At 56.7% G+C, this 23,678-nt stretch overlaps 1 protein-coding gene across 1 annotated transcript; it reads right to left on the bottom strand.

Moving 5' to 3' along the window:
* Positions 1-4,017: 4,017 nt before the first annotated feature.
* NGFR (nerve growth factor receptor) lies at positions 4,018-23,014 on the bottom strand. Its single transcript, XM_023652696.2, has 6 exons — positions 22,782-23,014; positions 15,727-15,871; positions 12,121-12,480; positions 8,237-8,489; positions 6,913-7,073; positions 4,018-6,251 (listed from the first exon to the last, which is right to left on the bottom strand). Exons 1-6 carry the CDS (start codon positions 22,848-22,850, stop codon positions 5,950-5,952), a joined length of 1,290 nt encoding a protein of 429 aa, XP_023508464.1. The 5' UTR covers positions 22,851-23,014; the 3' UTR covers positions 4,018-5,949.
* Positions 23,015-23,678: the final 664 nt, after the last annotated feature.

The raw sequence follows: 23,678 nt of genomic DNA, 5'->3' as shown, positions 1-23,678 counted from the left end.
GCATCCCAAGGTGCGTAGGAGTAGGATGAGAACCATCTGGACTGCGGAGTGAAGCCTTAGGCCCTGGGGTAGGGCTGGGCGCCTGGAATGTGGATGCTGAGCCCCAGGCCCAGGCCAGAGAGTGTTGAGGCTTCTCAGGGGGCGTCAGCCTCCAACTGGATGAGGCAGAAGGACCCCAGATTGTATGAGTCACTAGCATATGGGAGGAGATGGGAGCATTCCCAGACTTTTCCCAAGGGAGCAGTCCCAGCCCAGGGAGGAGACCCAATCCCACCTTTCCCTGGAGCCCTTTGGGAATGTTGTTGGAAACAGCTGGAGCAGGGATTGCTGGGAAGGGAGTACAGGGATTGGGAAGTGCCCGGATGCTGTGGGAAGAGGGCAGGACTGAGTGTCCTGGGAGGGATGGAGGGGTGAGAGCTGGAATGCTCTTGAATGTTCTTCCATGACAGAGCCTTAGGGAAATGTTCCTGGCCTCTCCTCTGATGTGGTTGGGGGACGGGAATAGGTAGAACTGGGGTGGAAATGGGACCGTTGTGGAAAATTCGAACTTTCTGTCAGGTCTGGGAGGAACTGCCCTGTGTGTGGGGAGGAGGAGGGCTGCTCAGCGGCTGCCTTGGGAGGAATACTGGGTGCTTGTCTGAAGAAGGGTGTTGCATCAGAGACCTCTAAGGATGTGCACTGAGAACTGGGGGTCTTCGATGGAGCTAGAGGTGATCTGGAGCCTGGGGCGGGGCCCAGGGCAGGCAGACCCCTGAAGGGAGCCTATTCTAGCTGGGAGGAGTCAGCATGAGGGCAGGGTGTTGGGGGCAGTCAGAGAGGAGGGGCAGGAGGCTGAAGGAGTCCTCCTCGCCTCAGCTCTTTGGTACCCAGACGCCTGGGGGTTCAGTCTTGTCCCCTAGCCTTCTGCCCACCAGCTGCCACAAAGCTGGGGAGGAACCTGCTTTGCATTATCAGAGGAGCCACCTCCCCCAGGCATATGGTCGGCAGACCTCACAGCCCGGAGCATCATGGGAAATGTCTTCTCCTGACCCCAGCTCTGGCCCAGCCCCTTCTTCCTGGGGAACACCAGGCTGCAGGCTCAGTGGCCCCCACCATACCCCTCCCCTCTGGATGAAGAGGCCTTTCACATTGTTCCAAGTCTCAGCTCACTTGATCGCACTGGATGGAAGCCGGGAGGCAGGCACTTGGGGAGGGAAGGGGTCCTGATGGGCCGGCAAAGATGAAAGATCTCATGCTCTGGCCCAGAGAGTGAAAGAGACAGAGGCTCCTGAGCCTGAGCGGAGGGGAGAGAGGCCTTGGGGGTGGGGGTGGGAGGGGAGAACCATGGGCCTCAGGACCAAGGAGACTGATGGCACAGGAAGTAGCAAGAGAGCATCTCTATGTCTCCGAATGAGCCCTACTCTGGAGATGTGAATCCCTAGCGGTGAGCTGCCCCCTGTGATAACCACTAGCCACGTGCGGCTGTTGAACACTTGAAATGGGGCTAGTCCAAACTGAGATGTGCTGTAAGAAGGAAAAGCACACTGGATTTCAAAAACTTAGTGGGAAAAAAATGTAACATATTTCATTAATAATTTAAAGATAGTGATTCTATGTTGAAATAATACTTTGGATATATTGGGCTAAATAAAATAGATTATTAAGTTCATCTCTCCTGCTTCTTTTTACTTTTGTAATGTGGCTACTAAAAAATCAAAAATCACATCTGTCACTGGCGTTATATTTCTGTGGGACCGTGCGGCTTTAGAGCACATTCATTCATTTCTTCAACAAATTTTTATTGGTCGCTAGCTGTAAGCCAGACAGCGTGCTGAGGATTAGAAAGTGAGCAAAACCAGACCCTGTCTCTGGTTTCCTGAAGTTTACAGTAATCAAATAATCACTCAGACGGGTGCCTAATTGCAAAGAGAGATAAGTGGTTTAAAGAAAAGGAGTGGAACATGATGTTCTCTGAACCTGGGATCAAGAAACTTGATTTGTGTTCAGAGTATGGCAAGGGCTTCCCCAAAGAAGCACTGAACTGGGAGTTAATTTGGGAAAGAAGGGGAAAGAGTGTTGCAGAGGGTCAGCATGTGCAAAGTCCCTGTGGCTAGATGGACCATTGAAGGTTGAAGAATTGTAAGAACGCTGATTTGGGGAAGCACAGAGAGTGAGGGAGAGGATGGCTGGAGCAAGGCAGTGAGTCTGGAGGAGTTGGCAGGGCCTCAAACCCTCCGAGGCCACATTAAAGATGGGAAGTGATGAAGCATTTTCATCCTTGAGGGGAATTAAAGAAGGAGGGATGGAGGAGAAACAAAGAGGGTTTCTCCACAATGTGGCAGAGAGAGGACGTGAGAATCTCTGGTACATTGTTTTGAAAGCTCTGCCCCCTACTTCAGAATGCCCTCTTCTCACCATCGCTGTGGCCCCTCCTTCACTTCGGGCCGCCCCCACCCCCACCCTCCACACTTCAGCCAGAGCCTGAACTTCCTCAGTGCAGATCTGTCTGTGTTACTCCCCTGCTGAAACCCCTCGCTGGCTCCCCAGTGTTCTCAGAGTGTCGTCCAGATGCCTTGCGTGTCTCTTCATAAGCTCTTCCCCATCTGGCCCCACTGACCTCGCGCTCACTCTCTGGGATCCAGGCACAGGAGCCTCCCCAGCCCCTGGGCTCTGTTCTCTCTCCTCGGGGCCTTGCTGAGCTGATTCCTCTGCCAGGAGCACTCTCCTCCCCCGGCTTGTTAACTCCACTCATCTTTACAGGCTCAGCTTCCAAGTCCCTTCTCCCACCAATCTTCCCTAACCCCTGGGAGGGGTGCGCCTGGGCTGGGACCCCACTTATCCCTAGCATGGCACTGCACACCACATAGGGCCCGTCTGCTGTCTCCCTCTCAAGAATGCAAGACCACTGAAGGCACGAATTTGTGTCACCCTTATTCCCACAGGCTGCATCTGGCTCTTCCCACCAAATTAGAGGCATTTTCCCCATCAGGATGGGAACTCCCTTAGAACAGGAATTGTGCCTCCCTTATCAGATGAGAGTATCCTGAAGTCTGGGACTGTGTCTCCACATCAGAAGGGAGGCTTCCTCAAGACTGTCTCCCCCATCAGGCTTGGGGTTACCCAAGTACCAGGACCATTTCCCTTACCTACTCTGGATCACCCCCACCACCGCCTTCCTCACAACCCTCACAGACTTGGGGTGGGAGATGGAAGACAGCCTCCCCTCCACCTCATGCCTAACTCCTGGCCGGGGCCCAGCTGGCCCGTCCCAGGGTCCTGAGACCAGGAAGGCTTGTTTGCTGTTCTTTCTGGGAAGAGCAAGCCTCCTGTGACCTTCCCCAGCAATCACAAGCCAGCCCCACCAGAAGACCTGGCCCAGCGACCAGCAGAGGCTAAGCAGCCTGACCAGCTGCCCTGCCAGCCTCAGAGAGGGGCACAGGCCTGGGCCTGGGAACTCTGCAACTCCAGGAGCTTCCAGGCCTGGGCTAGGCAGAGCTCAAAGCCAAGCTGGCGGGAGCCGGGAGCCGGGGTCAGGACCTGCCAGGGAGAGCCACGAGGGAGGGGCCTGGCTAACTCCAGGCTGGGGCAGCCAGGCTCCCACCAGGCCATCTGGAGCCAGACACTGTGCATGTGCATGTGTGTGGGTGGGGTGTACGTGTCTCCCAGGCCATGTGGGTGGCTGGGAGCTGCAGGGTTGTGACCTGGCCTTCCTAGCAAGCCTCTGACTCCCCTGTGGTCAGCTTTACTTCTGACATGTGGTCAAGTTCACAGCTGGCCGACTTCCTGCATGGCCATTTTCACTTTCCCTGTCCAAGATCTGGGGCAAAGGGCCCCCACTCCTTCCCTATCCCACTTAAATCAACTCCATGGCTACACATGTGAATTTGCTGGATTTCTGTGAAAACTTCCCCATTTTGTGGGAGGGAAAAATAGGACAGGCTCTCAGTGAGTTGGAAACTATACCTGGGTCCCTGACACACACACACAAGCCCCACCAACTCAAACCATGTGTATTTCCAGAAAAATCTCTTTGGACTATTTCTCTTTCTTTGCTATTTAATGTTCATCATTTATGTTTTATGTGTAGGTTTCAGGAGGGCCCAAGAAATGATTACACAGGATGCAAGGGGGAGGCGACAGGGAGTCTGGAGCTCATAGCCCCCAGCTGGGGGGCCAAAAGGGTTCCATCTTGGCCCAAAGGGAGGCAGGAGGGGCCCCAGAACCAAACACATGCTAAAACATACTTGCAACCCCCAGCCCCCTCCCCAGCTGCTGGGGAGGAAAATAAATACACTCAGACTCTGTCCCACTCCCCAGGTGCACAGGTGAGGGGTCAGCAGGTGAGTTTCCTCCTCCCGTCACAGCTTGAGGTCAAAGAAATGCCATGTACATACAGTGTTCCCAGTCCCTTATACAGGGTGGAGAACCCTGGGCAGGGGAGGGGTGGCTGTCAGTACACACGTTCATGCTAAATAGAAGGGGAGCCACACTCATTCCAACATCAAGCAAAACACAACAGGCCAGGGAAGGACCTCAGGAGACCTCCTGGCCCCTTTCTGGCACCAAGCTAGGGAAAAAATAGTCCTCTGTAGGGTCCGCTAAACCTGGGAGAGACCCTCCATGGGCCACACTCTAAGGCCGTCTCTTCTCGCTGCGTTCCCACGCTGGTCCCACTTTTCACTGCAGCCTTCGGGGCCCAGCCAAAGCCGAGCTTGCAGGGAAGGGGTGGATGGGGGCAGCATTCCTCCGTGTGCAGGCCCTTGGAAGACAGACACCAGCTCAAGTCTCAGCAGTCCTTGGCCCACCAAACCTGGGGGCGAGGGAAGACAGCGAGCACAGCATTCCCTTCGATGCTTCTCTGGCAACTGCCCCAGGCAGGATCCGGTCGCAGCCCAGGAGAAAGAACTCCCAGAGAAAAGCAAGGTTCCTCATCTTGCATGCGCGTGTCTGTGAGTCTGTGTGCCGCTGCTGGGGGGTCCTTAGTTCCTGAACCCCCAGGGTTGACTCTAGGGGAAGATGCTGCCTGTGCTCGCTGTGGGTCTGTGCCAGGATGGTGGGCCCCTACAGACTGGGCCACACCACGGATGCCACACTGACATGCCTGAGGGGACAGGCAGAGGGAGGCAGCACCCTCAAACCCCAAACCTGACTAGGGGTCATGATGGATCAAGGAACCAGACCTCGGGCAAAGTGTCCCATCTTCACAGGGGTTGGACAGGCCTAGAAATGGTGGAGGGCAGACAGGATTTGACTTTGAGACATTTCCCAGAGGGTCACCTGGCCCTCCTCTCCCAGTCATTAAGCAAACCTGAGGCCTATGCCCCTCATTCAGAGAGGAGGGGCCAGTCCATATTTGGCCTTCCATTGCTGGGTGGCTTTGGGTAAGTCACTGCCTCTCTTTGGGCCTCACTGTCCTGTATGTAAAACAAAGGGGGTGAACTAGATTTCAAAACCCCCTTCCAGCTCTGACAAGCCTTTGATCCTCTTCATCTTAGGCCAGAGGGGAGGGGTGAGGCTGGCTGAGGGAGGGTGTGGGCCACTCTGATGCCCCCGCGTTCCCCAAGTTCACAGTGCAGAGTCCATGGCTCTGGTTCCTCAGTCTCTCTCTCTGAGTCTCTGGGGCCTTGTCATCGCCCCCAACACCGTCCCTGGTGTCAGCCCCCCAAATATGACACCTGCTAAGGTGGGAGGAGCTGGCCCACTGAGAAGTGTGGGGAGAAGGAGCAGAAAGTCTGAGATGGTGATGAGGCAGGGGTGGGATGGGAAAGGCAGCAGAGGCTCTTTCAGCGCTGGAAAGGGAGTATGATCAGAAGCAATGGGGCCACACGGGAGCAGTGACAGGGCTGTGGTTTAGGGGCCCGGGCTCTGAGGCCCTGCCCAGAGGAGCTCAGCTCTGACGCTGGCCCATAGGGGTTGGCTGGAGCATCAGTCATCGGAATGTGGGGGCAGGGCAGGGGCTCCCGGGTTGGCTCACACCGGGGATGTGGCGGTGGACTCGCTGCACAGGCTCTCGACAATGTCAGCTCGCTGGATGCGGCGCAGGGCGGTCAGGAGGGCATCGAATGTCGCACTGTCCTGGGCGGCCCAGCTGGCAAGCAGGGCGCGGACGGGGCAGGCCTCGTGGGTGAAGGAGTCTATGTGCTCGGGCTGGTAGCCCAGCTCACCCGCCAGGTGCCGCCAGGTGTCCCCTGCGGAGCCATTGAGTAGCTTCTCCACCTCTTCCCTCTTGGCCAGTGGCAGGCTGCTGTAGAGGCCTCCATCTCCCTTGAGGGCTGCCAAGAACCCAGGGGGAGTCAGGTACTGCCCACTGGACCCCCTTTCCCCCCAGTGAGCATGGGTCAGCCCCGAGAAGGGCCAGGGCATTTGTCCTCCCAATCTTGGGAGGCCCCGAGGGCTTAGAGGCAGAGGGTGGCCAAGATGAGGTCCTGGATGTGGGGCAGGGCTGTGCAGGGGCCTGGAGGATGCTGACTCATGTCCCCTCCTCGCCATAGCTCCAGCCTATCCCACCGCCTAACCCTCCTCCCCGCCCCCCAGCCGTCAATCAAAGCAGAAGAGGAGACAGGACTTCTCAGTCCCAGACTCAGCTGCAGCAAGTGTCCTGGAGCTGGGCTACAGGCCACTAATTAGGGTACATAATTACTACTTGTTCCCCAGAAGTCCAGGGCAGGAGGCTAATTGCAGCCACTTTGGGGAGTAATTAGCCCTAGGGGGGACAATTAGTCTGATGAGTCTGGATGCTCCAATTTGTCAAAGCCTCCATTTCCCAAGTCATTCCACTGGAAAGGACCTCTCCTCCCCTCCCTCCCCTTGCCTCTCCCATCCTTCTACACAGAGGCACCTGGAGCCAGCCCCTCTGGCAGTCCTTCCTGCAGTCTAATCTCAATCACTCCTGTTCTCGCTGCCTCAGCCCCCCTGCCCGGCCTTGCTGCTCACCCTGGCCTGCGGCTGTCTGTGTGTGAGGCTGCTGGTCATGCAGGCTCTGGCTGTCCACAGAGATGCCGCTGTCGCTGTGGAGTTTTTCTCCCTCGGGTGGTGGTGTCTGGTTCACGGGTCGGCTGTTGGCTCCTTGCTTGTTCTGCTTGCAGCTGTTCCACCTGGAGCCGGAGGACAGGCCGGGTCTCAGGGGGTGAGGGGCCACATTGGCCATGCGCTAAGGTGTCTGCACTCTGACGTGTGGGGGCCAGAGGGATGGTAGGTCCCGACTATACCACCCCCCCAACCCCAGTACCTGCATCCTTGTTTCACTACATACCTGCCCTGGCCTACCCTGAAAGCGCTCAGGGCCTGGTGCACACAGCAAATGTTCACTAAATGTTCACAGAATGAATGGCGTGTAAATAAATGACTTCCAGGAATTCCACTTTGCCCAGTCTACCTTCTAAAATACTCCCACATGTATACAGCGATTCGTACAAGGATTTCCTCTGCTATTATAAGCAATAAAACTGAACAAAAACCCTATGTCCACCCATAGGAGACAGGGTACATAAATCATGATCCATTCATATTATTGAATGATGGTTACGAATGATCAGATAATCTATACGTCCTGAGGAAAGCTCTCCCGAGGGAGATTAAATGAAAAAGTAAGTTGTAGAATGTGTATGGTGTGATGCTGTTGATGCTTTAAAAAACCCTGCCTGTTTATGAATAACTATAAAAGTTTTATATACACATATTTATAAACGAACAGAAAAGGGCTGGAAAGGATCCATTCCAAACAGAGTCCAATGAGGAAGGGGGTAGGATTTGGCGAGAGAGAAAGGGGCTTTTACTTTTCGCTTTATAAGACGTTGGTCTTGTTTGCATTAAATGGAAAAAGCACTTAAACATTTCAAGTGCTTTCTGAATGTTCTTGCACATCCTGGATTTCTGGATGTGGGTGCCACAGGATCCCAAATGTGACATGGGAAGGAAGAGACACATGCATACACAGGTAACCATGTGGTAAATGGGGCTCAGGAGATGAGCACAGGCAGTGGTAAAGAAAGCTCTGCGCACAGTTGGGGGCTCCGGGAGTCCGGGAGGGGAGCAGCCTGTGAGTGGGGAGGTGCTGGTGCCAGGACAGGACAGGGACAATCCCCTCCCCTACCTATTGCTGACCTGCCACACCCCAGAGTGGGGCAGCTGATGGTAAGTGAGGATGAGCTTGGCTTGGGGTTGCCTTAAAAGAGTGTGTGCATTTTCAGGTCAAGGTCACAGCAGAGCCCACCCTGAGGGCAAAGGTCCCGCCCTCTGTTCCCTGTGCCCCTCTCACCTCTTGAAGGCGATGTAGGCCACAAGGCCCACAACCACAGCGGCCAGGATGGAGCAATAGACGGGGATGAGGTTGTCCGTGGTGCCTCGGGTCACCACGGGCTGAGAGCTGCCCATCACTGTGGTCACCACATCCGCCACCGTGCTGGCTACAAGGTCTTTCTCTGGAGGTCCCTCGGGCTCCTGGGTGCTGGGGGCAGTGCTGTCTGAGCCCTCCGGCGGCGTGGCCCGTGTAATCCAACGGCTGGGGATCTCTGGGAGAAAGAGCTGCAGGAATGAGGGCCCATTCCCCCCCAGCCCCTTCCCCATGTTCTGACCCACTCCCAGGCGTCTCCCTGGGTCCGGTTCCAGGTGCTTGTGCGCCAGCTGTTACACATAGGGGTGAGGGCTGGGACTGCGTGTATGATGTCATGATGGTGGAGAAGAGCAAGGGCCTAAGAATCAGGCCACCCAGGTCCCCTTCGGCTCTGTCACTGACTTGCTGTGTGACTCTGGACCAGTCCCTTCAACTCTCAGGACCTCAATTTCCCCATCTACGAAATGGGGATATTAGGAGAGATGGTGTTTAAGCTCTCTCCCATCTTGGGTATAGCTGTGGCCCTAGAATTCTACTCTACCCCATGGAGGTAAATACACAAAGAAGAGAGGGAGCCCAGGGAGCCTCCAGCTGGAGTCATTCTGGGGAAATGTTGCAACTTATCTGGCTCCAGGTTGCCCCAGTGGCCCCAGTCACCCGTCCTGAGGAGGGACCTGGGTACTCAGGTCTGCACAGAGACGTACCTTCTCCCACACCACTTCCCCGAGAGCTGATACTCAGCCTCCTTTCCAGTCTCTGACGTCCCAGCTCTAGGCTCAGACAGGGAGTGGGGATGCCCAGCTGGCTTTTTTCCCTCCAGCCAGTCCTTGGACAGTGGCTCGCCTCTGTTTCCTGCCCTGCATGTCCCCCACACCATCTGATCTTGCCACCCAGAGAAGACAGTGTCAGGTAGCCCGAACCCGACTTGGACAGGAAGCAGACTGCTGGCAGAGAGAGGGCTTACAAAGCAGGGACTGCCCACGGCCTCAGGGGAGGGAGACTGTGCCTTGCCACCCACCTAGGCCCTCTCATGCCAGCTGGGCACTGCTAGCCTCCCTGGCAGGGGACCCAGCACCTCCTGGCACCAGTGGGTGGTATTTTCCATTCTGCCATCCAGCCAGGAGCAGTACGGGAGGTTGTGGGCTCTGCATGGCCTGGGGGTACCTGTCTGGGCAAAGATGTCTACCCCATCTGTCCTCACTTCCCAGGCCTGGGGCAGGAAGGGAAAGAAGACAGGACATGCCAAAGGGGTGAAGGGGAGGACACTTTGCCCCCCACTTCTGCCTCACCAAGCCCCCAATTTGCCCACCCAATTTGGAGTTGAAGCTGCCCACCCGTCTCCTGGGCCTCCTCAGCTCAAGACAAAGATGCTTCAAAGGCCCCCATTTTCAGCACCTTCTGAGGGGTAAGGCCCCCAGATGTGAATCTGGAATCCATCTGGTTTGCATGGGAAGGGGGCTGCCATCTGCTGCCCCAGCCACCCCTCCCCCATCTCAGTCCTGCGGGGGGCCAGGGCGGTGGTGGGGGTGGGCAGCGGCGGAGATACAGTCCTGTGTTTTGGGAGCCCCAGACAAGGCGTTGGACTGGGGAGAGTCTTCTCTTGCCCTGCTAGGGGACTGGGCAAGCTGGAGGGGCAGCCTGAGCCCTGAGGCTGAGATACAGCTCTGCTGGGACAGACCCCAACCCAGAGGCTGAAGGTATAGGGGGGCGGGGTGTCAGGCTACCAGAGATTCAGGAGCAGTGGGGAAGGGCTGAGACAGCAGTAAGGGACAGATCAGGCTGAAGACAGTGCTGTCCAGGGCGCTTTCCCCTCGTCTCGTCTCTCCAATCCCCTCTGATGGGGGGAAGGGGGATGAGATCCAGATGTGGCCATGTCCACTAGCATTCCAACCCACTAAGCCCTTGGTGGGTCCTGACAGCCATTTCCGGAATGGGAGCTGTCAGATGTGGGGATGAAAGGAGGGACCAGGTTACTCCTCCTAAACCCAAATTTCACTGGGGGCCAGGGCGGGTTGGTCTGTCCCAAGGGTGGGTGAGTCACCATGTTGACACCTGAAATGTATATGGAAGAAAGTACCAAGCACTGGAGGGGAGGGGAGCCACCAAAGGCCAATCAAATTCCATTTCCTGAAATGTTCCCTCTGCCCCTGCTGACATTTAACCCTTCCCAGGCAAGAGTGAAGAGGGGAAGAGGGGCAGGGACCAACACACCCCTCAAGGGTACCCTCCTCCTTCAGGGTGGCTGGAAAAGCGGGGTGGTATCTGGAGGAATCTGCGAACGCCCCAAAAGGCGGAGCGCACCCCTCCCCCAGCCACCACCTCTCGTTGCTCTAACCGTGCCCCGATTAAGTGCCCCCACCAGCTGGTCCAGACTTGCCCCGGGAAACTGAGCTGCCGCCTGTCTGCTGCTAAAACCCCCTCCCTGCTCTGTCCTGCGCCTGACACCACTTGCCTGCCTCCTGGCCCAGGGCAGTCGCCACCGGAACTACCATGTTCTGCGCCCCATTCCTCCCCCCTGACCCCCACTCCCACCCCAATTCAGGAAGCTTCACTCACATACCAGGCCTCAGCCCAGCTTAAGAGCCCTCCCCACCCTGAGCTCCTGGACGTGGAAGGAAGGCGTGGTATCAAACTGGAGGCTCCCCAAGCAGGGGATCTGGCCCCCCATCAGACCAAGGGGTGACTGAGGCCAGAGGCTGCGCTGCCTCCTTCAGAATGGGGGATCTCCTGGTAACTAAGTGCCGAGACCACATCCCTCTCATCAGACTGGGGCAAAGGCTGTTATACGTGGGGCTCCCTGAAGGAGGTGCTGTGTTGCCTGCTGAGTGAGGGCACCCTGAGGGTTGAGTCCCAAAGAGACATAGCTAAATGGATGCCTGGCCTCAGGGTAGTGGTCAGAAAGAAAGGCATTGTCAACCTCTCCCTGCAGTGGATGAGCCCACCCCTCTCCCCCGAGATGGATGTCACCAACCAGAGACCAAAACAGTTCTGCTCTGGCTCCATGGGCTTCCTCCTCACATCCCAGGAGCTGCCCCTCTCCATGCCTGGCTAAGGCAGGCACACCCAGCTCCCATGCACCCTGCCATCCCTGAGAGCCCTCCATGTGCACCCTGCCTCGTCCTTGGGCCCCCAAGCCCCAGGCCTGCCACTTCCCTTCTTCCTCTGCCCCAAAGCCCCCACCCCCATGACCTCCTGGGTCCAACTTCATCCTTGACTAAACTGTAACAGTGACTGTCGACCCCTCCCCCAAATATCACAAGTTGAAGTGGGCCAACCACTTTCTCTAATCCACAACCACCCTGCCAACCAAATAACCAGTGAGGAAACTGAAGTCCAGAGATAGGAGTGGCCTCCCTAACAACACTCAGATGGTAAGTGACAGGGCCCATTCCATCCCAGGTCCCAGAGCCATAAACCACTCTGGACCTAGACAGGCCCCAGAGCCAGAGAGTCCCAACTCCTGAAGGTCCTCAATGCCCTCTCCAGTTGAGAAAGCCTGCCTCGGGATCAAACATGTCCTGCTCTGTGCTCCGGACACCATGGCCACCTTTGAGCTCCTTATCTGCCACCCATCCAATCCCTCGCTGGCAGCCACAGATGAATGAAGCCCTGACAAATGAGTCAGGAGGATGACAGTTTTCCAAACACTTAGCCCAAAGGACATAGTGAAAGAGGTCCTTTGGTGGGAAGGATGGGGAGCCACCTGCTTCCTGAGGTTTCAGGGAGGGCGCCTGCTGGCTGGAGGCCACAGAGCTGCCCTCGGGCCAGGCCTGGCCCTTCTCGACCCCCAGGGGGCGCCGGCCGCTCACCCTCGCACTCGGCGTCGGCCCAGCGCGTGCACTCTCGCAGCTGGCGCTCGGTGTCCTCGCACACGGTGCAGGGCAGGCACGGGTCCACGTGGTTGGCCTCGTCGGAGTACGTGCCGTCGGGGCATTCCTCGCACACGGTGTTCTGCTTGTCCTGGCACGAGAACACGAGGCCCGAGCCCGCCTCGCACACCTGGCACGCCTCGCAGCGGCCCGTCGTCTCGTCCTGGTAGTAGCCATAGGCGCAGCGGCACACCGCGTCGTCGGCCTCCACGCATGGCGCCGACATGCTCTGCAGGCCCACGCACTCGGTGCACGGCTTACATGGCTCTGTGGCGCTCACCACGTCCGAGAACGTCACGCCTGAGGGCAGATGGACGCGCGGGGAAGCCGGAGCCCAGAATTTAGTCGCCTGCCCTTTGGGCACTTGGGATGCAGGCGCTGGAGGCCCTCCCTCCCTCCCCATCCCTCGCCAGGGCGCTGACCCCGTCGTTCAGCCTCGTCCGCTCATTGACACCCACCCTCTTCCCTCGGGTCCCTGATCCCGGGTCTGTGAAAGCTCTTGGCAGCCCCCTAGGAAGGAGGGAGCACTGACCCTGAGGCTTTGCAGGGTAACCCAGCTGATGCCAGCAAATTTCTTGGCGAGTTCCCAGCGCTGTACCCTTGTTCCCAGCATGATTAAGGAATAATCTGAGCATGGTTCCCACCCAGGCTTCGCTGCAGGCCAAACCTGAGCTGTGAGCTGGGGAGTCTCCCGCCTCGCCTGCCCTTCCTGGCCTCTCTTCTCAGGCAGGGGCTCAGGTGTGGCCTGAATAGGAGTGGCTAGGCTTAGCAGAATTTCCCACCCATGGCGCTACCCCTCGAAGCGGAAGGGCTTGGCTCTTGAGGGTGGGGATGGGGCTCCCGGCAAGAAAGTTCAGGTACAGCAGGAAGGATTGAAGCTAGAAAGCAAGACAGACTTGCATATATAGTCCTCTGCCCTTTCAAATGGCATAAAGGCGAGATTTCCAAGCTCATACTTGACTCATACTCTCTTAATTAAGGGATGTGAGCTGCAGAATAAGAGGAGGGATGCCAGGGGATGCCAGGCTCCTCTCCTCCTGCAAGGAGGGGGAAGGCACAGCGCCAGATCTGCTTCACCCCTTCCAGGCCAGGATGGAGAACTTTGTGCCAACCTGAATCCAAGAGGATGGATACTTGCTCCGCCGGCAGGAAGAGCACGGAGTTAGGAACCCGAGAACCAGGGAAGGAGGGATTGCTCAGAATGTGGAAGCAGAAGTAGAGGGACTAGGATCCTATCGAAGGGAAATTGAGGTCTGCTGTGGGGTCTGACCTCAACCTTTTCCAAAGGCATCAAGAGGTAAGATGGAGCACAGGATCATTATCTGGGGCAGGGTGAGGGGTAGGGGGAGGATGGGAAAACAAAGAAGGAAAAACCAGAGGGAAGTGAACAGGGTAGAAACGGAAGGGGAAGAGACGAAAAGACAGTTCTGGCGGAGGGACCTCTGTCTCTTCCTAGGGACCAGGCAGATTTGGATTCAAAACCTGCTTCCATCGTTTATTAGCTGTGTGACTCTGGGTATTTTACTTAACCTCTCTGAGCTTTTTTCTTTCTCTGTAAAATAGGGAATAATATCTCCACTCACAGGGTTGTGCTGGGGAATAAATGAAATTTCACCGTAAAGCACTTGACACACAGCAGGGATCCTATAAAGGCGGCCCCATGGGGTGGGCATTGATAAGTGTGGTGAACTTCAGTAGCAGGGGTATGGTCAGACAGCAGAAAGGACTTCCAAACATAAATGGCCAAGGCAGGATGTCCAATTTATCCGAACAGGAGGTTCCTGTCTGATTGGCATGTGGCAGGGGGTGGGTCTAGTCACACTGCGGGAAGGGGAGGGCCTTGCCTATGGGAAAATACAGAAAATTAGCAGAAAACTCCTGGGAGAGTGTTTTAGGGGGTGGGGAAAATGTGGTCTTTTTTGGCAGAGAATGAAGGCAGGAGTTTAATGGGTTTCCTTGTGGAAACGTTTTGAGGATAGAGGGAAAGTCCACTGGGGTCTCCATCCCATAAAGTGGGCTTGTAAAGGCAGCCTGTTAACGCAGCTGGGGGCAGGGGAGGGGGAGGGAGGGAAAGGGAGGGGACCGAGGGAGGAAAGGGGAGGGAGGATTCCTGCCACCACCTCCCAGTGGGTCTCTGCTCCTCTCTCCCTTCCCCTCCCCTCCCCTCCCCCAGAGACGCCAGAGCCTGCCTAGACTCCTGTCCCCTTCCCAGTGCTTGGACAGAGGGAGTGGGGTCCCATCCGGAGACCTAGGGTCCAGGGAGGAGAGGCCTTGGGCAGGAGTCTAGGAGATGAAAGAGACAGACTTGGGAGGTTGCAGGGTAGCTGACCGTTGGCCATCCGTGCCCTAGGATCAAAGCCCTGTTAGGCCAGGGCCAGGACAGGTGGTCAGATGGCAAGGTGGCAAAGGCATTACAGGATGTCCAGCTTCTCCATTCAGGCCCAGGCATCCTTCTGCTGGGGGATGGAGTTACAGGATCCACAAGCACAGAGACAGGAAAACAGTGTGCTTGGGGACACCAAGGAGTTGAGGTTGCCTGATGGATAGATAAGCTCTGTGTGTGCATGCTTGTGGGGAGGGAGGGGGGAGGGTGAGGGGGTGGGGGGAGGCAGCCAGAGGTAAGATTAGGCTGGCAGGTGGGTTCACAGTTCTCAGTTCCTTGTACCCTTTTTCCTAGCATGATTAAAGAATAATCTGAGTATGGTTTCCACCGGTCCTCCGGGTGGCATTGAGTGCCAGGTAGAAGCCAGGATCAGACTGTAGGCAGAGTCGGGGAGGGGGGAAAGGGCACTGAGTCCTGAAGGCAGCAGCTGAGGCTGGGAGCATCCAGCAGAGATGAGACTCTTGACTCAAAAGCACACAGAATTCAGACCCCAGATACCTTATCCCTCTGCCTCTCTCATCCAGCAGCCCTGGAAGACAGGGTTCTCTCTCCTCCCCAAGGAAATCCTAGGTAGGAATGGCCACAGCGCCCCTTGCCCCTCCCCACCTGACACGGCCCCACAGTAAGGACATCCTCATAGGGCTCCAACCCCCATCCCTGCTGCCTTGGGAAGGTTCTGCTTCCTTGGTCAGAGCCCGAGAACAGTTGGCCTGGGGGGAGGGGTAGCCACACCCTCCCAGGATCCCACAAGGTCAGTCTCCAGGGCAGCCAGGATTTGATCCTCCTCCCCTCCCCACAAACACACTGAGGGTAAGTGGCAGCCATTGATTTTGCAGCGCAGATGATATTTTTAGCTGGTCTTAGCATCAGCTACTCCTCCCCACCTGGCCATACTCTTCTACCAGGCTTCTCTGCTTGGGGGCTGGAATGGCCCCCCCTGGGGATGCCCCACAGGTCACCCTCCTCCTTCTGCATCCATCCCTCACCCACTCTCAGCTTCCCCTCTCTGACTCCTATACTGGGTCAGACCCACTTCTGGTACCCATACAGTGGTGGGCAGGAGACCCTGCCAGGAGGCGGAGCACTTGTGAGGCCTCCACTGGGCATGCTCCTCCCTAGCCCCCGACTCTCCCCCCCCCCCCCACCTCCCATCCTGTACTCACTGTCCAGGCAGGGTTCACACACAGTCTGGTTGGCTCCGCAAGGCTGGGCCACACCCTCGCCCAGGTTGCAGGCTTTGCAGCACTCGCCGCTGTGGGTGTACAGGTCTGTGGGGCACACCTCCTTGGCACCTCCCAGCAGGCACACCTGGGTGGGGGAGATCAGAAAGTAAGGCTGGCAAGAGAAAGGAAAGGGGGAGTCTTCTGAGGGAGCAAACACCCCCTTCTAAAGCCTTCTGTTGGAACCACCTGGGCCAGGATGAGCTCACCAGGGAGGCATCAGGCACATTAAAGCTGGAGGGGGAGAGAGGCAGTGAGGGGCAGTGCGCTCCTGCAGGCTGTTGGGGGTGTGAGGTCAGACCGTCAGAGCCTGACCTTCTGCAAAGTTCATCTTGGGGTTATAACAACTCCTGGAATCCCAAGGATACACCACATGGGGAAGGCGGCCTCAGGCCCCAGCAGAGGGCCTTCGGGCAGGGACCATGTCATGAACAGTAGGACAGGTTGCAGCTCGCACAGGGCTCCCAGCCAAAGGGGTGACTAGAAGCTGAAATCTAGGCCAAACGCCACTTGCTAAGCTGCACACCTGCATCTACCTAGAGGAGAGCCTTTTTCTAATAAAGGCTAGCAGGGCCCTACTCCACGTCCTTAATTCTACCATTCCACATATTAAATATCAAATGGGAGGTGTCTGAACCCAAGAACAGAAGGCGGAGGGGTGGGGACGTGGGTTCAAATCCTGACTCTGCACTGGGAGTTCTGACCTACTCTGCTCTCCTCTCTGAGTCTTCATCTCTCCGCACACAGAGAGCTGGAGACAGCTCAGCGCCAGGGCAAAGGAGCAGCCAATCGGCAAGAGTCTGGCGCCACGACGGGAGGGAGGGAGGCCTGTTATCAATGAGAGAGTGGCTGCTCTCACCACCCAGCAGCCCCACTCCATCAGGATTTACATTCCAGCCACCAGCCCTGCCCTCTCCCTGCCCCCCATGCAGCCGGTGGGAACAGTGCTGAAACCGGGAGAAAGGGGAGGCAGATTCCTGCCGCCAAGGCATCTTTGCTCATGGATGGAACGATTTAGCACCAGATTCCCTAGAGGGAGGGGCTGCTGGCAGCTTGCTTTATATTCCTGTTCCTTAAAAAAAATTCTTCATGTCTAATAAAACTCCAAAGCCTGTTTCCCTGGCCCCAGACCATGCACTCCCATTTGATGCTAAGAGGAAGTATGGGCTCTGGGGGTCGTGGGAGCAGAGGGGAGCATTAAGGGTCATTCTGGGCACTCCTCTGCTTCCACGTTGGCCAGCTGATGGGTTTGGTGGAAGCAAGGGATGGACAGATTGGATGGGTCTAGGCGGCAGCCTGTGGTCTTCAAGAAACCAGCACAGAGGGTACAGGCAGCATAGGAGGGGGAAGCTTGAGTGTTGCCACCATCTCCTCCCAGGTGTCAGGAACACACAGTGCTGGGAACATCTGCAGACCAGGAGCCTGGGACGGCGGGGGTGGGGGTGGGGTATCCCAGATGCAGGCTTTCCCCTAGGAGATAATCGAGATGCCAGAAGGGCCTGTTCGGGTTTCTTTTCATCCTTTAGGCCTCTGCTGAAGTGTCGCTTCCTCAAGGAAGTGGTCCTGTGGTCCCCACCCCTCCTAGATCAGGCGGGGTTGCCCCATGACATGTTCTCCTTGGTCACTGTTCTGGTCTGACACTTTACAGGGTCACCCACTAGATTGTCAGCTCCCAGAGGGCGGGACTGTGGTAGCCCCAGTGCCTGGCACATAGCAGGGATGCTACGTATATATTTATGGAATTTAAGAACATGAAAATACAATATGACTTTAATTAACTAGAACTCTGCGGGAATGACGTTTGGAGAGTTGACTTTCCTGAGAGTAAAGCATTTGCTGCCCTAATCACCTAATGTTTTTCTTTTCCTTTTCTTTCTTTCTTTCTTTTTTTTTTTTTGGTGAGGAAGATTGTCCCTGAGCTAACATCTATGCCAATCTTCCTCTGTTTTGTATGTGGGACACCACTGCCACGGCATAGCTTGACAGGCAATGTGTAGGTTTCCCCGGGGGATTGGGCCATGAACCCTGGGCTAGAGTGCACAAACTTAACCACTACGCCACCAGGCTGGCCCCAATGTTTTTTATTTTAACCACAGTGGCTGCACCCTTCTCTGACTCTGGAACATACCTTCATGGTTTCCCCAGGACTCAGGGACTCAGTATTCACACCAGCGATTATTTTGGGTTGCAATGCAATGAAACCCTTGTGTTCTTTACCCAGATTACACACATTTATGTCTCGTGGCTTCTCCTGTCAGCTTTTTAGTTTTTCTGTCTCCTCCCTTCCTGTCAAGGTATCAGCTGTCAATTCTTGCTGCTCTCGAGTATGACCTGAGCAGCCCCTCCCCCGCCATTCTAATTCACTATGTCTAAATGAATCTTTAGCAACTATGTAACCAGACTTGGTAGGAAAGTGTATAAAGTGAGTGTAAGTGGGATTTGAACCAGGAGGGGGCAATTCTTTGAGTAAAAAGCATGAGCTCTACTGCCTTCCTCCTCAGCTGCCTCCATCACTGAATCCTGGCTTGTCACTTAGAGCTGGGTCATCTGGGACAGGCCTTGAATCTCTCTGTGCCTGTGTCTTCATCATTAGGTAATCATGACAGTGCCTGCCTCATAGGCTTGCTGTAAGCATGAAATGAATGAGTAAGGTGTTTATACATTTTGGGATCCCTCTTTTCTCTTTTCCAAGGCCTTTCTTGCTTCCTTTGTGGCTCTTGGCTGTATTCCAATTAGATGAGGTCAGTGGAGACCTGGGCTCCCGGATGGTGGAGGGGGTCTGTCCATGGTAGCGGTGGGTGGTGTGGCAGCCTGGTGCAAGCCCTTCTTCCTCGAAGCCTGCTCTCCTGCTGCAGCCTGTGGTCCTGTCTCTTCTCCCAAGGCTTATGTTTGGAGCCGAGGCCACATAATTTGTAACCATGTATTTCCTGTGCTTGTTTTATGTTTCCTATTTCAAAATATCCCAGATCTGCTACTCAATAATATGTCACTTTGGGTAAATTCTCAATCTCTCTAAGTGTCAGTTTTCCCACCTAAAACATTGAGTTGGTAATATCTACAGCTCAGAGTTGCTGTGAAAATGGGCGAAATTATTTATGCCAATCTGGTGTATAGCAGGGGTTCAATAAACATTAGTTATCAAAGAAGTGTCTTGCCTTATGGAGAATGAGCTACTGACGCTGGGGGCAGGCGATGGAAGGGCAGAATTTTGCCATCCCCAAATAGAGGAAACCATCTAAGAGTAGGGGGCAGGATAGATACAAAGAGAGATCCACAGGAAGGGTCGGCAGAGGGCATGGGGACCAAAGGAGGGTGGGAAATTGCTCTCTTTAAAGTTAACTAATTCAACACTATTTACTGAGTATTGAACTAAGAGTTTCCAGTGAGACATGGTCCCTGACCCCTGTGGGGAGTCACAATCCCATGAGGGAGAGGAAATGTCACCCCCAAAAGCTGCTCCAGAAGCCAAGATGCTGAAGGGGAAAGACCTGAGGGATCGCTTTCATCCTCTCTCCGACAGATGGGGAAACTAAGGCCCACAGGGGTTGCTCTGTGAAGTGCCCTGATGCGTGGCCCCTGCCACACCCTCTATGGGTCCAAGGCCAGGCAATCTTGAGAAGCAGGGTGGATGACTAGGATTCAACCTATTTGCTCCAAAATGATCAATTTACCAAAATGATAGACACATTTGTCTGAAATTTACATTTATTACATTTATTCATTTCCAATTTGATGGAATGATTTCATCCCATTTTCGAGAATGTTTGCAACCTTTTTTTTTTGCTATTTCAAGGCTTTCAAGAAACTAATTTGGAAATGCCCTTAGATGAATTGACTTTTCAGAATCTTAAAAAAATTTAAAAATTGGACAAAATGGAAAACACGCCAAAATAGGTGAAAGAATTTGTAACTACATGAATGCTTCAACGATGAGTCTTAACCATTCACAACAGCTTCAGCAAAGGGTTCCTCAGGTGAATGGAGCCTTAGCCATTACCACAGTGTTGGAGTTTTCAAATACTAGAGGGTCTTTTGAGGTTGATGCAAACCCCCTGCGGGGGGGGGGGGACTGGCACATGCCCCCCATCCCTTTAGATAGGCGTTGAGTTTCTGATGGAAGACAAGTGCTAATTACTGAGGATGAAGCCAGCATGGGGGGGGGGGTCTCTAAGTGGGGGAAGGGGTTCAGTTCCAAATTTATGGTGCCAAGGGCATAGGACACATATCTAATCTCCAGGGTTAGTGGTGGTTCAGGGCCACGTGTCTCTCATAAAATGATGGCTCGGGGGTGGGGTGGGAAGGAGGCTGGCGGTTAGAGGAAAAGAGTAAGCTCCAAGCCACGCATCCTGGGTTCCAACAACGGTGCCACTACTTACTAACTCGGGGAGCCTGGTTTCGTGCCTGAAAGCCTAGGAGGTTCCGCTCCCTCGACTGTAAAACGAGACTAACTAGATTTACTCTGCCGGGACCTTATAAGGATGAGATAGCACAAGAGAAATTACCCAGGGCAGTGCGTGGCACATAGTAGGCCCTCAACAAATTTTATTATTCCCGCCTCCACCCCACCCCCTCGCCGCATCCCTAGGGAAGAATCGAGGCGCGTGAGCGAGACCGGGCTGGTACAGCGGGATGGGGACCCCTTCCCTCCCGGAGACGCCTCCCCCGCCCGGCCGCTCCTCCTCCCATTTGCTGCCCTCGCTGCATCCCTATTAGGCGCATTAGCCAGCCCGGCGGCTCCGGTTACAGACGTCTGAATGACAAAGTGCCTCCATTACCGGCGCAGCCCGCCAGCCGACCCGCCGGGACGCGCTCTGGTTTCAGCACTCTCTCGCCGCGGCCCAGGAAGAAACTCGGACCGCCGCGGTGCGCAGAGGCAGCCCACAGCCAGCAGCCCCGCGGCGAGGCGGAGGCGACAGCCGCGGGGGCTGCAGGCGGCAGAAGCTGCGCGCGGTCCACCTTCTCGAGCCCCCAGGCCCTCCACGCCCAGCTCCCCTCCTTCCACGCCTCTTCTGTACTCGGGCGGCACTCTCTCCAGCCCGGGTCCGGAGCCCACGCCCTCGCCCCTCGCGGATCCACACTACTGGCCGCCCCAGCCTCCCGCCCCCGCCCCTCCCCGACTGAGAAGCATCTCCAACCCGTGGCGTTAGTCAGCAAACGTGCCCACAGTCACTCCCAAATGCCCGGACGAAGCCACAGGTACCGACAGCTCCAGGGAACCGGGGATGGGGCCAGCGCTCGGAGAGGGTCTCTGCTCACCCCAGCCCCCATATTCCACCGCCCTCTTGACTCTGCGGATGGTGTCAAGCCCACCCCCGCCGAGAAACGCAGGTCTTATCCGGAGCTGGGACGCCGGGCTGCCCCTTAAGAGGTACGGGGAGTACTGAGCTGGACTCAGGTGAGGGGCAGTCTGGCTAGGACTCTGGCTCAACTTGCTTGCAGGACTTGGCCAAGTCGCTTAAACTCTCAGACTCTCAGTCTCCTTATCTGTAAAACGGGGATTTGGGGCGCAATGCTCAGATGAGAGATGCAGACGGCAAGGAGAGTGAGGACACCTCCTCCATTGCCAATCCTACGAGGGCACTCCGTTCACGGCCACACACCAGGTCACATCTCCTGAAAATCTGGTCAGAACTACCGCGCGGGCTTAGAAGCTTACGAAGACCCGCGGTCCTTTGCCGAGACAGAGTCCGAGGCGTTCGAGCGCCTCTGACTGGTTCGGTGCCCAGCGTCTTCCACCGAAAGCTGGGCGGAGCGCACGCAGAATCCCCATCGTGGAGCGGAGCGAACCGCCGGCGCGTCGCTCTAGCAGTTTAACTTAATGGGGGCGGGGGGCCGCGCGCGGGCCCAGTTGCGCCCGCAGCTGCGGATGGCACAGCCCTCTCGCCGCAGCGCCCCCTTCGGGCCGCCTCTGCCTGCGCGACCCGAGGCTGCGCGCTGCCGGGACATTCCCCGCCTTTGCGCGTCCCGGCGCTCTGCACCCCCAGATGTGGTGGCGGCCAGACTCAGTCCGATGACGCCCGTTCCATCCCTTCCGGCCCATGGCGCTGCTTCACACAGCGAGAATAAGCGCGTTAGAGGCGCCCGCCAGTCGTGGGGGAACCGGAGAGCGGGTTCGCTCCGACGAAGCGGGCGCTCTCTTCCCAACCTCGGAACCCCTGCCGTAATTCCCGTACTGGGCGAGGCCGCGAGAAAGAGCGCGCGGTAGGCGCGGGGAGCATCCGTGCCTCTGCTCTCCTCGTCCCACTGTCCCTCGAAGGACAGGCGGGTCCCCGATCACTTTAGGGTCCTCTCTCCCTTCTCTGTCCTCTTCCCTTTTGCCTTCATTTCTCTACCTCCCTTGCCTCGTCCTACCCTCCTGAATCCATTTCTACTCTCTCTTCAACTGACCCCAGCTCCTTGAACCTTTTCCTCGCGCGCCCCTCCCCCCTATTGTCTGGCCGGTCCTCATTGTCCGATGCTGGGTCCCCTCTGCCTCCAGTCCCTTCAACCTCCTCCCTCATTGTTCCATCCCCTCGTTCCATTCCCTGCCCCAGCCCCGCTCGCCCCTCACGTCTCCAGTCCCCGTCCCATTTCTCCTCCTTCTCTAGCCTGGGTTCCGTCCCATAACCCTTCAGAGATCAAGATGCTCAGTGGGAAAGTCGCCTCGAGATCCCGGCATTCAAGCGCCCTCTTCTGAGGAACCCAGGCATCCGAGAACCCCAGGACACCCTCCTAAGAGATTCCTCCCAGCTCCTCCACATACACACCCCAGGGTACCGGAGGACCCGCATCCGTGCGCCCCTCTTGCCCGCATCTCTACCCTGGATCTCAGGGTCGCCTCTGCGCTCTGAGAACCCTGACGCTCCTCCGTGTATACTGGTATGGGAGCTCCTCTTCTGCCATCCATCCCCAGCATGTGGGACCTCAACGCTGTGTTCTGTTTTCCCTCGGGGAAACATGAACCCATCGGGGTTCCGGTCCCGGGAAAGGGAGCGGGCTCCCTTCGGGCTAGCACTCACCCCCAAGAGCAGAAGCAGCAGCAGAAGGCGCGGTCCGTCCATGGCGCAGTCGGCGGCACCTGCCCTCATCGCCCGCTTCCCGCGGCAGCGCTCGGCTTCCAGTTCAGTCCGCTCCGCGGACGGATAGGGCTGCGCGGCGCCGCGCTCCTGCGCCCGCCCCCCAGAGCTGGCCGAGGCTCCGCTCGCTCTGGCTGCGGGCGGGAGGGGCTGCGAGAAGCCAGTGCGGCGGCCCCGCCTCCTCCGCGTCCAGCCCGCCCACCCCCGGAACCGCGCCCGCCCGCCCCGCCGACTCAGGGAGGGGAGAGGAGGCGCGGGGAGGGCACGCGGGGAGCCGCGCCCGCGCGCCCTCCTGCCGCTTCTCCGCGCCCTGGCCTTCAGAGCCTCCCCCCAACCCTGCCCCGGTATCCACTGCCCAGCCCGCGCTAATGCGCGTCCGTCCCGGATGCTGTGGGCTCGGGGACCAGGGCGTCCCCACTGCGGTTCCCCGCAGTGTTCACTCTCTTACCCATCTTTTTCTGCCTCTGGCTTTAGCTTCTTCCTCGGTGCCCTACTGCCTACCCAGCCATTATCAGCAAGAATGTCCACTGCCCGCCCTGCCCGTCATCTTCTGGTCCGTACCCCACTCCTACCCCTGCCCCTTCCCAGTGTGGGGGGTTCCCTGTGCAAAGGCCTAGGGAGAGGAAGGGGAGCAGGTGGCTTGACCCCGACGGTGTGCAGCCAGGACGTTCAAGGTAGAGTCCATCCTGACATCATTTGAATTCTCAAAAGATGGGTTTGAAGGGGTCACAGGTGTGTACACAAAACACAACACACACTCTCTCAAGCTCACATATATATGTGCTTATGTACCACATATGCCCACATCATCCTCATGCATTCATGTGGACCCGCACGTTC

Source organism: Equus caballus, chromosome 11 (assembly GCF_041296265.1).
Source record: "Equus caballus isolate H_3958 breed thoroughbred chromosome 11, TB-T2T, whole genome shotgun sequence".
Lineage (NCBI taxonomy): Eukaryota > Metazoa > Chordata > Mammalia > Perissodactyla > Equidae > Equus > Equus caballus.
Note: the sequence above shows the minus strand (reverse complement) of the source record. Positions and strands in the feature narration are given on the sequence as shown.